The 15510-nt window shown below is 49.5% G+C and overlaps 1 protein-coding gene across 1 annotated transcript; it reads left to right on the top strand.

The window, feature by feature from the left end:
• The first annotated feature begins 658 nt into the window (after positions 1–658).
• DUSP5 (dual specificity phosphatase 5) lies at positions 659–10989 on the top strand. The gene is made up of 4 exons (XM_032695592.1): positions 659–1181; positions 5450–5592; positions 7022–7241; positions 9371–10989. The coding sequence occupies exons 1-4, from the start codon at positions 788–790 to the stop codon at positions 9769–9771; spliced, it is 1158 nt and encodes a 385-aa protein (XP_032551483.1). The 5' UTR covers positions 659–787; the 3' UTR covers positions 9772–10989.
• Positions 10990–15510: the final 4521 nt, after the last annotated feature.

The following is a 15510-nucleotide window of genomic DNA, read 5'->3' as shown; positions in this document are numbered from 1 at the left end:
AAACCTTGGGCCAAGTAACCACATCCTCGGGGATGTTCCCCAGGCAGTTCATGCTGATCACTCAGTTGCCGAAGCTGCCTAAATACAAACAGTGGCCTAAACAGCGGGACTCAGCTCTTTCCAAGGGGGTGTAGAAGCAGGCAGTTCCCATCCCCTGAGCAGCAGTACTCTCGCAAGCAGGCCTCCCTGTGCTCAGGCTTTTTTGGGGGTGAGGAAACGCACAGTGAGGGGGGAATAAAGGGAACCGAAGCCTCATTTGCAACCTAGTGTGAGAAACCTGCCCCGGCGTTGCTCTTCCTTCCTTCCTTCATCCTTTCCCTACTCCTCCCCCGCCCCCCCAGCACGCTTCCCGGCTCCTCTGACAGGCTGGGGAGGGGGAGCGGTGATGCCGGGATGAGCCTCAGGCCGATGAGTGGAGAATTTTTGCGGCGTTTTTCAGCTTCCTCTGCCTCCTTGCCTGACTAACGCGGCCGGGGGGGGTGAGGAGGGAGGGGATCCCCGCCGGGGGGCGGTGCGCGGGGCGGGGGATGCCCATGTTTGGGAGGAGGGCGCGTCACTTCCCTAATATGGGCAGTGTCGTCACGGCCCGGCCTCCCATTCATATAAATGCCCGGCGGCGCCGGTCGGGATTCCCTGCCCGGGCTCGGCGCGGCGCTTCCGTCCCTCCCGCCCCGTCCCATCCAACACCACCGGCCGAGCTCCCGCGGCTCCGCGTTACCACTGGGACCCCTCCCGCCGCTCTCCCCTCTCCTGCCCCGGCTGTGGCGGGGCGCGACCCTCGGCCGGCATGAAAGTCACGTCCCTCGACTGCCGCCAGCTGCGGAAGCTGCTGCGGAAGGAGCCCTCCCGCTGCCTGGTGCTGGACTGCCGGCCCTACCTGTCCTACTCGGCCTCCTGCCTCCGCGGCTCGCTCAACGTGAACCTGAACTCGGTGGTGATGCGGCGGGCCCGCGGCGGGGCCGTGCCGCTGCACTTCGTGGTGCCCGACGCGGCCGCCCGGGCCCGGCTGCTGCTGGGCGGAGAGGGACCGGCGGGGAGCGCCCGCCTGGCAGCGGTGGTGGTGCTGGACCAGAGCACGGGGCACTGGCAGAAGCTGAAGAAGGACAGCACAGCGCAGATCGTCCTCAATGCTCTGCTCTCCAGCTTGCCGGAGGCCGGGGCCAGGGTCTGCTTCCTGAAAGGTGAGAGGGGTGGCGGGGAGATAGGGGGAGGCAGGGGCTAAGGGGGGGAGCGGCGCGATCGACCCTCAAAGCTCGTCTGGTTGGCGGCGGCCCCGCGGTGCTCCCATCCCTTCTCCTTCGCACCGCAGTTAACCTGATTATTGGTGGAGGGCAGAGAGGTAACGCCGGGATTTTGTTTCTTTTCCACCCACTGGAAATAAATCCCGGATAGGCTCTGCGGGCTGAGCTGAAATGCCTTTCCGCTCACCCCCGCCGCGTGTTTAAGAGGCTGATGGAAAGCAGAGAATATTAGGGAAGAACAGAAAAAGTTAGTTTATCAAAGGAGGGAGGGGACGGTGGCGAGAGACATCGGGACTGCATGGAAAAGAAAATCAACCTCGCGGATAAGAGAAAAGACGAGGCCACCGCTTCTTGCTCTCCGGGCGGTGACTTGGGGCGGCCAGCGTTGGGCACCCAAAACTCGGGGATCGATGCCTGCTCCTCCACCCAGGGCGGAGAAGTTTCTCTGTCAATCGAGCACATCGACACTGGCAGAGGAAACCCAGAGCCGAAACTCTAGGGCTCGTCGGGGACAGAAATACCTCCTCCCTTCACGTGTATTACAACCCTTAGATTGCGGTTCTTTGTTTTCCTTCCGTGTAACCCGGGGATAATAAAACGATAAATAGCATAGCAAACATAGCAGCGCGCCCTTTCTCTGTTCTCCCGCCCCTGCCTTCCCTCCACTTCTCCTGGCAGCACCTTTGTCCTTGTGCCCTCTCTGTTTTCTCAGTGCACCCCCCCCCAACCACCCCCGACCTCCTCCCGAAGCGGGGCAGTGTCCGGGCGGGGCCGCTCCCGCCCGTAGCACCGCACACTCGGTTGCCGCGGGGCCTCCGGAGCGGAGCCACGCCGAAGTGGCAGTACCTAAACATCCCTCTTGCTATACTATGAGGCCGTAAATGGAGGAGAAAATCAGGCGATGTTTCTTAAATAAACTCTGCCTCTGTGTCCTCACCGGCCAGGGTTAATTCACATTTATTAAGCCTTTTGTCACACTAGTTTTTCTCCTGATGAACCCAGTTGGAGGGCATCCATGCCGGGGCAGAGGCATCTCCAGCCTGAGTATTGTCTGGTACTGAGGTAGGGGGATGTTTTCCCGGGCGGTTTGCCACTACCCTGGCTCTGTCCAGCTACCACCAGCCTGCCCTGGAGTCTGACAGTCAGCCCAAAAGCACAGATTTTGCTACTGCAGGGCAGGGATACTGGCACTGTGCTTGGCCAGTCAAATCCTTAGGGATCACATTAGAGATTAAGAAACATCTCCAGGGTCACTCTGGGAAGTCTGTGGCAAACCAGGGGTCGAATTAAGCTCTGCTGATTCTCAGACTACTTGTTTGGCCACGAGATCGTCCTTCCTGCCTCATGTACCAGCCCCACGCTTTGAAGTGGTGACTGTGGCTGTGGGCAGTTTATCAGGGATGGGGGGTTGATGTAGGCTCTGCTTTGTACCTCTTGTGTTGAGAAGTGTCTTATCTTAAAGCCTGTTGATTTGAGGCAAAAGACATTTCCTCTTAGTGTATGAGAAAGTTTCCTCCTTTTCCTGCTGTGGTTCCCCTTTGCTTTGCTGGAAGTGCTCCTGGGTGCAGGATCTGGCCCGTGAAGTCCTCAGCTCCGTTTCAGATCCGGTGTGGCCCAAGAAGCAAATGACTCAGTGGGCAGCACTGATGATTCACTGGGGCCTTGGACCCCCAGGAAGCTGTCATGGTCTGGGCAAGATCCTTGGCAGAGTAGGGATGTAAATTGCCCTGGGGCAGCAGGTTCTGATCAGGAGAAAGGGTCCTTTGGAGGTCTCTATTAACAACTTTGCAAATAATAGGCTGTAAAACTCCCAGGAAAAAAAAAAAACTCCTTGAGGTTTCTCCTTATATTCCTGTTCTCCCTAGGCATAGGGAGCTGGGAGGAGGTGTTGGCTATTTAGGTGCTAGGATGGTCTCATTGCAATGATATGAGGAAGTCACCCCCATCCCACCAGGTCACTAAGAGTCCTGGGGATCTTGCCTCAGGGAGGACAGGGAGCACAGAGCCACTCCATGCCAGGCCCTCTTCCTTCCCTCGCTTTCTGGCTTCCAGGGTTCAAGTGACACATTTCATGTATGTAGGTGCAGTTTCATTCTGGGTGAGCTCAGCCTCAGCACGGTGAGGGTGGTTGCGTGGCAGGAGAAGAGCTTGCAGAGAGATAAAATAACGGATCGTCCCTTGGTGCTGATAACGATTCTATTACTTATTGATTGAAACAGAAGCGCAGCTCAGCTCTCTGTGATGAGCAACCTCATATTTTCAGAAATGACCTCAGGGAAGCTATGTTGAGTGGGGAGGGGGAAGAGAGGAGATTGCTGGAGGATGGGATGAGCAGATGACTCACTGTAAGAATGGCCTGCAAATATCCTGATCCCCAAGGCTTGTAATTAACTGTTCACCAGCTGCATGTGTTAGCTGCCCCAGAGACATGAGACATGCATGTCTGTTCGAACACACACGCTGATTTGGCTCGGACAGACCTCTCTGTTAATTCAAGCGTAAAAACAACAACATGGGGTGTAAATGGGGATAATGGTTATTTATATAAACTGGACATATTTTTCCTATGAAATGGCAGTGGCTGGGGGGAGATAAGGTCAGCTATGCAAAACAAGAGGATTTAAAAGTCCACCCCAAGAAGGGCAGTTGGAGATCAGGGCAGTCTGTAGAGCTGTTTGTGTTTGTTGTTTTTTCACACTGTGAGTTGTTAGGGATATAATTTTATCAACCCAGTTGTTGTGGATATCATTTTATCAAACACTCACTCCCTCCCATGGTCTCCAGGGTCACTTGGCTGCTTGACTTCATGCTGTGAGCTCTAGGTTGAGCTGGCAGGATGTGCCTGAGGGCAGGAGGAAAGGTACAGGTGCTGAATGCCAGTTGAATATAAAGTCACTCTCCTGCCCTCTGCCATGGAAAATAAACTTTCATCACATTCAGCGGGCTTTGGATCATGCTGGCCACTTGCAACATGAGGAATGAGTAGGCGACTGTAGCATGTCGTGAATTTGAGCTCACATCTGCTCAAACATTGCAAACAAATGAGATACCAGAGCTGAAATGCCAGAGCGGCCCTGAATGTACTGGGCAGCCCTGGCAGGGAGGTCGGTGGGGATCCTGCGGCTGCTCTGATCTTCACCACTTCCTTTGTTTCAAAATCCTTCCCTGCAACAGGGCACCCACACCGGCGCTGCTTATCAGGGCGAAACAGTTGCAGGTGAATGAATCACACTGGAGGGTTTGCTTTCCCAGCCTTGTTTACTTGAGGGCCAGGCTGTGAAGGATTACTGAATGTAGCTGTTCATGAGCTTTCGCCATTCATTTCTGCTCTGAAAAAGCACAGGTGGCAGACGTGGCACACTACTGATGTTTCCAGGCTGCTTCTGCTACCTGACATATTCACATTCTTTTTGGAGATTGTGTGCTTCTGTGCAGCCTATTCCCAGCCTGGAAACAGGCAACGATTTCGCTGACAACAAACTTTGAGTAACAATGTAATAATAGGATTAATTCTTTTTCATTAGCAGTGCACTGAATGAAACGAACACAGTACTTAACCATGCAGAATAGCTCACGTGGGGCTATTCAGTTGTCAAACGCTGTCACAGGATTTCATTAAGTTTTATAGCTGTTATTTAATAGATTGGTTTCGGTGGGACCATCTTCATTACTTCACTGTCTTGAGCATTGTGGCGATTAATGAGACAGTTGCAAGTATCCCCCTGTAGTCTTTATGTCCATTCAAAAATGCAAATAAAATATTTTTTATGTTGTCACAGCATATATAGCAATGGCAGATTTAGAAAACATGACTCCTGAGTACAGAATGTGTCTCAAACACTGGAAACACTGCTCATATATAAAATCTGGGGGAAGGAAGTTTAGCCCTCACCGTACTGGAGTTAATGGTTGATAGGCTCAACAGAATCACATTCGCTAACAGTTTAAATCTGGATTTGCTGGCTTTTGGCAAGTTAATAATTATCAGTGGTATCAGAGGTTTTTCCTTGGGTGCCCAAAGTCTTTTGAACAAACCCATTTCCCCTGGGGAGCACTGTCCTTCATTAACCCTCCCCCAAGAGCTCATTGCTGTGTAGTACTATCCCACTGCATTGCAAGTGCTGGAGCTTCATTTCTCCTCCACCTCCATTAAATCAGCTATTTGGAGGGCAAATACTCATCTCTCTTTTTTTTTTTTTTTTTCCTAGGGGGATATGAAACCTTTAACTCGCAATATCCTGAGTGCTGTGTGGATGGAAAACTCATTTCCCCAGAGAGGACTGAGGCAGAGAGAAATCTTGCCAGCCACTGTGAGAAGCCGAGTGCCAACCACAAACCTGCTTATGACCAGGTGTGTGTCAGCTGTGGTGCATGACTTTCCCCTTGTGGGTGTTCTCCCACCTGCCACTGGGCTCTAGAGGCTGGTAGAGTGCCAGCGCCCCTGGTACTGGTGTGGGCTGTCAATAAGTTGTTGTAGTCCAGGCTGACAGCCCGTGTGCTGAATAAGTTGCCCTTTATGTGCTGCTGGTCAGCTCTGCCTTCACCTGGCTTCAAAACTGGTCAACGGAGGGAGGCAAAACACCCAATCTAGCCCCAAAACTGTATTTATGAACTGTCTTTATCACAAACCCAGGTAGCATGAGCCATCAGCAGCTCACACCTCCTCAGGAGACTGAAAATGGGCAAGGATAGAGGCTTCCAATAGTGTTATTTTCTTGACAGAGAAGCACACTTTGCCGGTGCCTCCTCTGAGGTCCCAAGAGGGATCTGAGGCTGGCAAGGGGGCCAGGGCCATAGGGCTGCCTCTGAGAAGAGGCTTGAGAGCCACAATTCAACAGGGGAAGTGGGTTTTCTGCAGGGGAAGTCATCATGTGCCCGCCCAGCCTGGGGAATGTGTGTGCTCCGAGATGTCACCCTGCGGTCAGGACGCTTCCGCCAGGGTGTTCGTTTCCTGCTGCTGAGGGGAGTCCCCATGTGATGCCCCTCTGCTCTCCCAGGAGCACCTCCCACACCAGGTGTCCTCCTGCTCCCTCAGTGGCTCCCAGCTGTCCCTGACGTAAGGGACCCACAGTGTGGGCTGCTTGGGGTGGGGGATGGAAAGCCAGTTTCTCGCAGCTGGAGGGTGGCAGCAGCTCTTGTGCATCATGGAAAGTTACCCGCGATCTCCGAAACCCTTGTGACAGACGGTGGCTTTTTTCTTTCGTGGTCTCATCACCCAGCCTTTGGCTTGTGCTGAGGAAGGAGGAACTGAAATGACATCTCAGGCTGGGTGATGCAGTGGGTGCTGCACTCCAGAGAGGTGTGGGGTGCAGGGGGATGGGGAGCCTAGATCCACTTTTTTTTGCTTTGTTTCACCTTTGGGCATGTGACGAGAGGGGCTAAGGCCTGGACTGAGCTAAAGCAGCTTTTTCCACTGTCCTAATCTTCCTCCCTGCTGGGATGTGGCTCCCTGCCTTGCCCATATTTCGATAAAGTCTCAGTGGGAGTAGGCCTCACATATGAAAGTACTTTGGGTGCATCACGAGGGGCAGCACTTTCAAGAAACATCCTGCACATGAGTGGGCTGGATCTGTCTTTGTACCTCACAGATGTGGACAAGAAAATTAACACTTTTTTCCAGCGTGGGCTTTGCCATGGGAGCACTGGCCAGCAGCACTGGGGTCCAAAAAAGCCAGAGAGGGAGGGAGCAGGCATACACACAGGCTCCCTTGGCTCTCTTGGGTCTCAGGACTCAAATACTCTTGGAAAAGAATTACATGTTTCTGCTCCTTCTCTTCCAGGGTGGTCCAGTCGAAATCTTGCCTTTTCTGTACCTTGGTAGTGCCTATCATGCTTCCAAATGCGAGTTTCTCGCCAACCTGCACATCACAGCCCTGCTCAACGTCTCCAGGAAGAGCTCAGAGTCCTTCAAAGACCAGTATTGCTACAAGTGGATCCCAGTGGAGGACAGTCACACGGCAGACATCAGCTCTCACTTCCAGGAAGCCATAGACTTCATTGGTAGGTCCAAATGAACAAATTTTCAGACCTTCATGTATTTTAAATTAATTTATTTTAAAATATGCTTTGGTGGGAAAGACACACTCTATTGTCTGTTTCTGTATGTCACAACAAAAACTTTTAAGCTCCCTCTGCTCCCCAGCATTTCTTCTGGCAGAATGATTTCTGCGAGGAAGGAAGAAAGAGTGATATTCAGAGCAAGGTCTCTGTTCTTCTCTCCAGGCTGGGAGGCTGAGGAAGGAAAATGGCTCCACTTGTCTAACATCTGGCAGATCGGGCGAGTGAGCTGATTAGATTTTTCAAAGCAAGTGTAGGTGTAACTTCAGCATGACAGGGAGTAAAGACGTTGAATAAGACTGAAGTCTACTGAACTTTGTAAAGGAAAAAACTAGTTTTTTGGACTTGCGTGCCAGACCTGGAAACAGCCAGGTGAAGCAGGGTCAGTTTATCACCTTGCTGTGCTGAGATATCCCAAAGGCAGGGTCTTTTAGAAATCTGTTGTACCCCCTTATCACAGAGCTCTTTCCATTCCTGCTTTTGATCATGCTGGTATCTCACCCTGTAATCAAATACCCCACTGCAAAAACATTAGGGTGCCTTTAGAAAACTTTGTGCCATTCCCTTCCAAATCTTGCTGTGTTAGGCTGCGTGGGTGAGTGAACGCCAGCTGTGCCAGGGACCATAAAGCAGAAGGTCCTCCATGAGAACCACAAAGTGTTTGGTGGCGTGGAGCAGCCTGAGCCTGGGTGGAGATAATGTTGAAATCAGTGCTGTTGCTCTCCAGGAATATTCAAGCAAGAAAGAAAAAAGCACAGTTACAGACTCTCTGGACTCGCTGTTTAGCTGAGTTTGAGTCCTTCAACAGTGCGTGTAGAATTACAAACATCTGACCTGAGGGCTCTCTGAGTCCTTCCCCTTCCTGATAAAGGACATCTCACACCTTTTAGGGAAATAATAATTTATGGCACTCTTCTGTCCCATCCCTAACCCCTTCTGATAGCTGTTGAGTCACTTGGAAATTTCCCAGATTTTGAGGATGACTTTAATTTTCACTTTCTTTTAAAATTGGGCATGTGGTGTAGGTGCTGGGGATGACTCAAATCCACGTCTTCCTTGTTTTGTGCAGTAGTTAAATATAGCTGGACGTGGTGGCACCAGTCCCCTGATAGACGATCAAAGGCAGGCAAATGATAACTTGCTTAGCTCTGTGTGTTTCACTGAGCTCTACACTCAGCACAGTTATCCATAAATTGGAGCTTGAACATATTGCTCAAGGCAATAGAGCAGAGAAGGTCTATTTTTTGAACTGTATTTTTGTGTGGAAAGGGCTTATTTTAAGCACGTTCTCTTCAATCTAATAACAATCATTGTGTTGTGTTAGTAACCACAGTGGCTCCTGTTGTGTAAAATGGGTGCTTTGCATAAGCCTTTTATATCCTGACTTAAGTCCAAGCATCCTTTAACCAGGCTGTAATTAGCAACTGCCTACCAGTGCTTGTGTGCTTTGTGGTGAGGCCCCAGAGACTGAGCTCAGCCTCTCCACCCAAGGGTACCCACCAAGGGCTCATCTCCTGGTACTGCTGTTTGCTGCCAGCTGGCCAAGCAGGCAGTTAGGACTTTAAGGAAAAGTCCTTTTTCTAGCAAAACTAATGAGAGGAAGGCAGCCCCTGCAGTTTTTGAAAGACCTGCTGGTGGAAGGGCTCACCAGGCTGGGCTTGGGTCATCATTTTGAGCTGCTGGCAGGGAAATGCATGTACAGCAAACACAAGCATTGCCCAGATACCTGATCTCTGTATCACAATGTTCTGCAACGTCAGTTGTTCCAAAAGAGAAATAGGCACATGGAAGGGGACAGGAACAGACTTTCATAAAAAATGCAAAAAGAACCAAATCAGGATCCACAGATTCTGAAACCAGGTGTCATCTCCAGCTCTGCTCCATCACAGGCTGTGTTTTGTCCCCCTTGTCCTTTGATCTCCATGTCACTCTCAGTACCCAACAGGAGAGCAAACCTCTCCTTGCTGGTAGAGTGGCATTGTGCCGTACTCGCTGTCCAGGGCTGGGTATGTGTCACAGTGTCCTCTCCATCCCAACTACAACTGACCTCTGCAATGCCTTTTCCCCCCTAGATTATGTCAGGCGAACAGGGGGCAAGATCCTGGTGCACTGCGAGGCGGGGATTTCGCGCTCCCCCACCATCTGCATGGCCTATCTCATGAAGACCAAGAAGCTCCGACTGGACGAAGCCTTTGATTACATCAAGCAGCGCCGGAGCCTGATCTCACCCAACTTCGGTTTCATGGGCCAGTTGCTACAATACGAGTCAGAGATCTTGTCTTCCACTCCCAGCCCCCCTGTGGCCTCGTGCAAAAGAGAAGCTGCATCTTTCTTTGCAGAGGAACTGACATTAGGCAAAAACTTTGAAGGTTCGTGTTTTGCCTTTCCTACCTCAGTGCTGAGTTCTGTGCCCATCCACTCTCCTGTCCACCAGCTGAAACTCAGCCCCATGACGGCATCTTCGTCTTGCTGAACACACCGTGGGGAGACCAGAGGCGTGGTCCTCTGATCCAAACTGTGATCCCCAACAAGAACATTTCATGAACGTGCAATAGAGAAACTTCATCGACTTAGTCTGAGATGGAGTGGTTGTCATGGGTCATATGTTGTGACTGTAAGATGCAAGTGTTCTAAGTGTGGCAGGTTTTCTGAACTTTTATTGTCCTTTTTTTAAAAAAAAAACCAAGTGCTTTTTTTAGGTTTTTATCCACACAATGTGCACCCACTACTGTATTTCCAGATTCCTGGGGAACAATGAGAAATCCGTTTAATATGTTCTCAGTTCCCATCTCCTTCCCATCTTACTTTTGAAAAGACCCTTATTTAAAGTTTTAAGCAATAAACAGCAGCAGCAGGGAAGAAAGTAAAATGAAAAGCACCACCTTTGCAACCACAGAGGTGGTGGGAGGGAATATTTGTTCAGCTCTTTTTCTGGCTTTCCTCCTCCCCTCTCATGTGTCATGTTTCAGGGAGCAAAGAGCTGGTGTGCCTGGAGGGGGGGCCTTTCCCAGGATACTGTTGCACAACCAGGCGAAAACCCCCTCTCCTGGTCCAGCCTCTGAAGTGTCAGGTATTGATCACAGTGTAACTGGATACCAAACCAGGTCAACCAGGTCTGTTCAGGTGTGGCATTTCCTGTACTTCTATGTTTGCCTTTGTACTGGATGTGCTTTTAACTAAAGCAGGGACTTAACTCACTATCAGCTACCCTGCTGAGCTATTATCCTCCCATCTGTTATTTAAGAACAACCCTAGTATACTTGAATGTCTCCACAATCCTCATCCAAGTTACTTCCCATCAGATAACACTGTAACTACTGGACTTCACACCAAAAAAACCTGACAAGCTTTCTGCTCCAAGCCAACTCTTCCTCCATCCCTTCCCAAGTGTCCCCTTTGTGTATCCTGTGTGGTCAAGTGGTCTCGTTCAGTGTCATGTGACTTGCTGTGTGTGTGATCACCTCTAGTCAGCCTCTGTCCACAAAAGATGGTTTCTCTCCTGCTTGCATTGGCTTCTGTGTCTGCAGGGAGTTCAGAATGAGTGTCTGTCATAAAATGTTGACCATTTTATTATTTTTTAATATGTAATATGTATGGGAAATGGCAATAATTTCCAGGAGATCTCGTGAATGTGAAAAAAAACCTGCAATGGTTTTTATGGAGTGTAAAAAATAATAAAGGAAAAAAAATGCCAAGAGAATAAAGCTGTATGTTGTACTTGGAGTGAGCTGTGAAGGTGCTTTGGCAGAGCTCGGTGGTAGGAGAGGTCATCCGAGAAAAATGATGTGGTGTAAAAGTGATGTAAGAGGTAGAAGAGGTGGGCTTTGTGCTGAAAGCCACCAAGGTGCACCTCTACAGAGGGGAGAAGGTGAGGGGGAGGACTATTTTAAACAGTATGACATGAGTCATGGTGGCGTCACTTCCCAGCAGCTGGGCAGGCACTTCTGTTTTGATTCATACATGTTTTATATAAGATTTGCCATCTTGCTGAAGATGAAAATCTGAACTAGGCATGGCCCCCACTTCCTTCCTGGGCACACCACATGGGATGCTACATGCCTTGGTCCCTGGTGTGATGCTTGTGGGTGGGTCTGCAGCGCCTCTGGGTACCAGGAATGAGGGCACGTGGGTAATACTTGTCTTTTCACTTTTTTTAAATGAAAAAAAAGAATTCAAAGTGCCAGCATCTCTGAGCCAGTTCATGCCCCTTTTCATCTTGAAGTTTTTAGGCCTTTTCTGGTTCATCACTGCAGCACATGTATAAGGTGCAATTCCAAGTTATCAAGCTGAAAAACATACGGTAGTTATCTGGGTTACAAAGCATGTGTGCCCTGTCGAGCCCATCTGTTTGTAACTTTTTACCCCAGGGGAGAAAATCTGGCAAATGAGGTGGTCATTGCAGATGAGCCTTGGATTTCTTCCCTGTGTCAGGGGGATGTGGCAGCAGCTCTAGCTGGGTTCTAGGAAACCCAAACATGGGAACCAGCAGCCAGGGAGGTAAGGCAGATGATCTTATAAGAGCAAATCAATTAGTTTTCTGAAAGATCTGATCGCTTCCCTTGGAGATCTCTAGAAAGTGCTCTCTGCCTCTCAGCCCAACAAGCACCCAAACAGAAAGGTTGCTGGGCTTAGAGAGGATGACCGTGTCCCGAGCACTGAGATCTACAACCTTGACAGGAACAGAGTAGCCAACAGTTCTCATGAAACCCCATCTGAGGGAATCAAACCCCATCTGAGAGAATGAGCAGCTTTGTTTCCTAAGGATGGGGAAACTGAAAGCCTGTGCAGAGCTGATGGTGTTTGCTATGAGAACCTGCAGAGCACAGGGCAGTGGACTGAAGGGGTTAACACAGGGACTGCTGGCCTTGGCAGATTTGACCATGTCAGCTGGAAAAGATCAGAGGGGCCAGGTATTTAGCAGAGAGAGAAGGCAGCTGCTTTGTGTTTGGAGAGAAGCTCATCCTGAGCTATAAGCACAGTGTGTTGGTGGATAGTGTTGGCAGAGGGAGGTGCCAGGCTGGGATTCAGGAAGGACAGAGGGCCAGAGCCCTGTGGGGGCCTGAAAAAAGGTTGTTGTCATGTCTGGGCAGAGGAACCTGAGGTTTATTCTCCTGCACAGGGCAGGGTTCCCCTCTTTTTGGCTAGTCTCAACCTACCTCTCCTCCCTGCAGAAGGAAGAACCATCATCCAAGTCAGAGTGGATGTAAATGCTGCCTCCCAGAGGGATGCACTCACATGCTTGTGCTGGTGCTTGCTCTGCTGCTTCAGTGCTAATACGAGACCTTTGCCCTCAGCTCAGTCCCTTGGCCAGTTTGGCATATCACACCTCTCTAAGAGACATCACAGCCATCTGTCTGCAGGGCTCTGGGGTCAGAGTACGTGCTCTCCTCCCTCCCTGGCCACACTGCTCCCACAGGAAGGAAGAAGCTGAGGATCCAAGCACCAATATGTGAAGGTGAGTATGTCAAATGTGGATGGCACCTACCTGGGAAATGGGATGTGTGAGTTTGTACACACATGGCCAGGGCAGGAACCCTGGTTCTCTGCTACCAGACTATAGGTACCTCCATCCTTAGGGAGAGGAACAGCTCCAACAGTGTTTTGTGGCTTATGTGCTGAGAAAATTCCACAGATTGGGTAGGATGGAAGATTTAGAGGGTTTTTGTAGCCCTGATGGGCTTGAGTTTTGGTGGTTTATTCCTAAGGATGGAAGTTCAGATCAGACAGGTGTGTGGGGAATATCAGAGCTGAAGGTTGGAGGCTGACAGTGATGGGGGCTGAACTAGCTGGTTCAACGTGCCTGTGTCCATCTGTCAGAGCTTGGCAGAGGAATAAGGATCTCAAAAACAAAATTCTGATGGAAAGTAGAGACCTACGTAGCTATAACAGCAAGGGGAAGGCTATAGCAGGATGCTTTCAGACTTCAGAAGAGGCAAATGAGGGAAAGATGCCAAGAATGTGCTGTATCCTGAGGCAAAACTTTGATTAGAGCTTATCCTTATCCATTATGATACTGAATCCAAAGAAGATGAGAGGAAATGTCGAAGGAAAGGGGATTTTGCAAGTTCTGCTGCCCATGGAAGTGCTGGTTCAGAGCTGTGCCGGTTCAGGCGTGGCATCTCTCTCCATTCATCTCTCTCCATTCACACTCCTGATGGGGCACCCTTGTGTCCTGATCAGCTTGGTGTCAGCTGGGAGCTGTTTCAGAGCCTGGAGTGGGACTAAACGGCGCTTGTGCCATGTAGCTTCTGGTCCTTTTAGGCTTTCAAGGAGCAGTTGTTGCAAGTGTGAGTGCTATTGCTCAGCCTCTGCCTCTGCTTCGCCTTTCTGCCTTTTCTGCCTTTCTGCCTCCAAGACAACTCTTCAAAAACTGCCACAAAAAATACACGTCTTTACTTTGTCACAAATCAGATTGTGAAGAAATCTGGGGTGGGTGAGGATGGGTGGGTGTTGTCCTTAAGTGTCCTTATGTGTTCTTTTAGTCCATGAATTTGCTGGTGTGATTTGCAGTCTATGCTGGTTACATAGCATAGGATTTCTCCAGCTACTCCTGCTTCCTGATTGAAGAACTTTCCAAAAGGCAGAAATTGCATCCTTACCAGTCAAACCCAGGTAAAATTCACCCGATCCGTGGGGAGTCAGTACTGAGGTGCCCATACCCACTCCCTGAGCAACACAAGGCAGGTAGCTCTCCTTAGCTTTTTGCCTCCCAGTGGCGAGCTTTTTTTCAGGAGACAAAGCATGAATGAAGAAGGTATTCTGCAGGCGTCGTCGTTTGTATGCTAAAAACAATACTTGCCTTGCAGAGAAGTCAAAGATCCAAATGGGCCTGTAACATGGCAAAAAAAAAATACGTGGGGCCTCAGGTGTGGTGAATGTGACCCTCCGTTTCCACTTTTCATGGCTTCATGTTAATTGGAGAGGAGACACACTGCCAGCTCACTCTCTGGGGAGAAAAAGGCAGGAACCAATTTGCAGAGCCATATAAATATGGAAGTAGAATTTTTTTTGGCGTGGGAGGTGTTACCAGTACCACACATTACGGTTTCTTGGCTTTATCACATCGTAGGCTTTTACCGAGACGTAAGTTTGCTAAATAAGGAATATGAAAATAGCTTGTGAAACAGGTTGAGTCATCAGAGAAAATCAAATGGAGTTCTTTCACCTCAGTTGTTAAGTCCTACTTTATTTTACCATTGCATTAGAAACTTTGGGGTCATTTCAACCTGTTTATTTCTGCTTTAATATTCAAAGTAGTCTGACATCTAAGTAAGGCTTATCAAATTGGTTCATGTTTTCTGTCAGCAGTGATGATACATCCCTATATGCCCCGCCTATGAACAATTGCAGGGAATGTAAAGATTACCAAGAGAAACGGCTTCTATGGTTATAGTTGAAGTGTTCAGCACTTCTTCCAGCTTTGTCCAGCTATTGAAGAGGATTTATGTTTATGGCCCCTAGATATCCCTTTCAACTACTAGCCTAGCTCATGGAAGTCACTGGCTGTTATTTGTAGCTCCTGGGAATCCAAGCAGGACCTGTTGTGCTGTACAAACACCAAACAAACCCATAAAGCCAGTAACTCAGGACCAGGAGTGACCATGGTAGATGGAAAAGGAGAAAGAAGCTTAAAGGCCTTTAGGTGCAGCACTGCCCTAGGGCTCACATATTTCTGTCAGGGATTGTTCTCATATCCCACATCTGTGCTGGGGAGATCATGGGTGGAAAGCATCTTTAGGAGAGGAGCATGCATGGGATCCATGGGACCCATCAGACATGCTGTACACAAGAAGTGAGAAACACCTATAGTATATGTCCTACAGCTACATGACACAGGGATCCTTGCTCCAGCTCAGCCCACACTCACTGCAGTCACAACTAGAGTTTCAGGACAGGCAGCACATAAAAGTTTCTGATCTGCTGGGACTGCTAGAGGCCTAGAGATGAAAAGCAAACTGATAAAGACCTCAATTCAAATGCCTTTGGCATAACAGTTTTTCCAGATTTGGTTTTCTGATCTAATCATGTTAGCAAAGTTACTCACTTAAGTAAGTTTTAATTGGGCCAGGTTTAAGCGTCCCAAGTGAAATGACAATGTAGTTTTTGTGGGCTTTTCTCTTTATTTTTTTTGGGGGGGGGGGGGGTTGGGGGAGGGAACATGACTGTGTGTGGGTGAATAGTGGTTTATTTCTGTCACACAGATACTCCATTT

Source organism: Chiroxiphia lanceolata, chromosome 8 (genome assembly GCF_009829145.1).
Source record: "Chiroxiphia lanceolata isolate bChiLan1 chromosome 8, bChiLan1.pri, whole genome shotgun sequence".
Classification (NCBI taxonomy): domain Eukaryota; kingdom Metazoa; phylum Chordata; class Aves; order Passeriformes; family Pipridae; genus Chiroxiphia; species Chiroxiphia lanceolata.
This window is presented reverse-complemented; position numbering and strand designations above follow the sequence as displayed.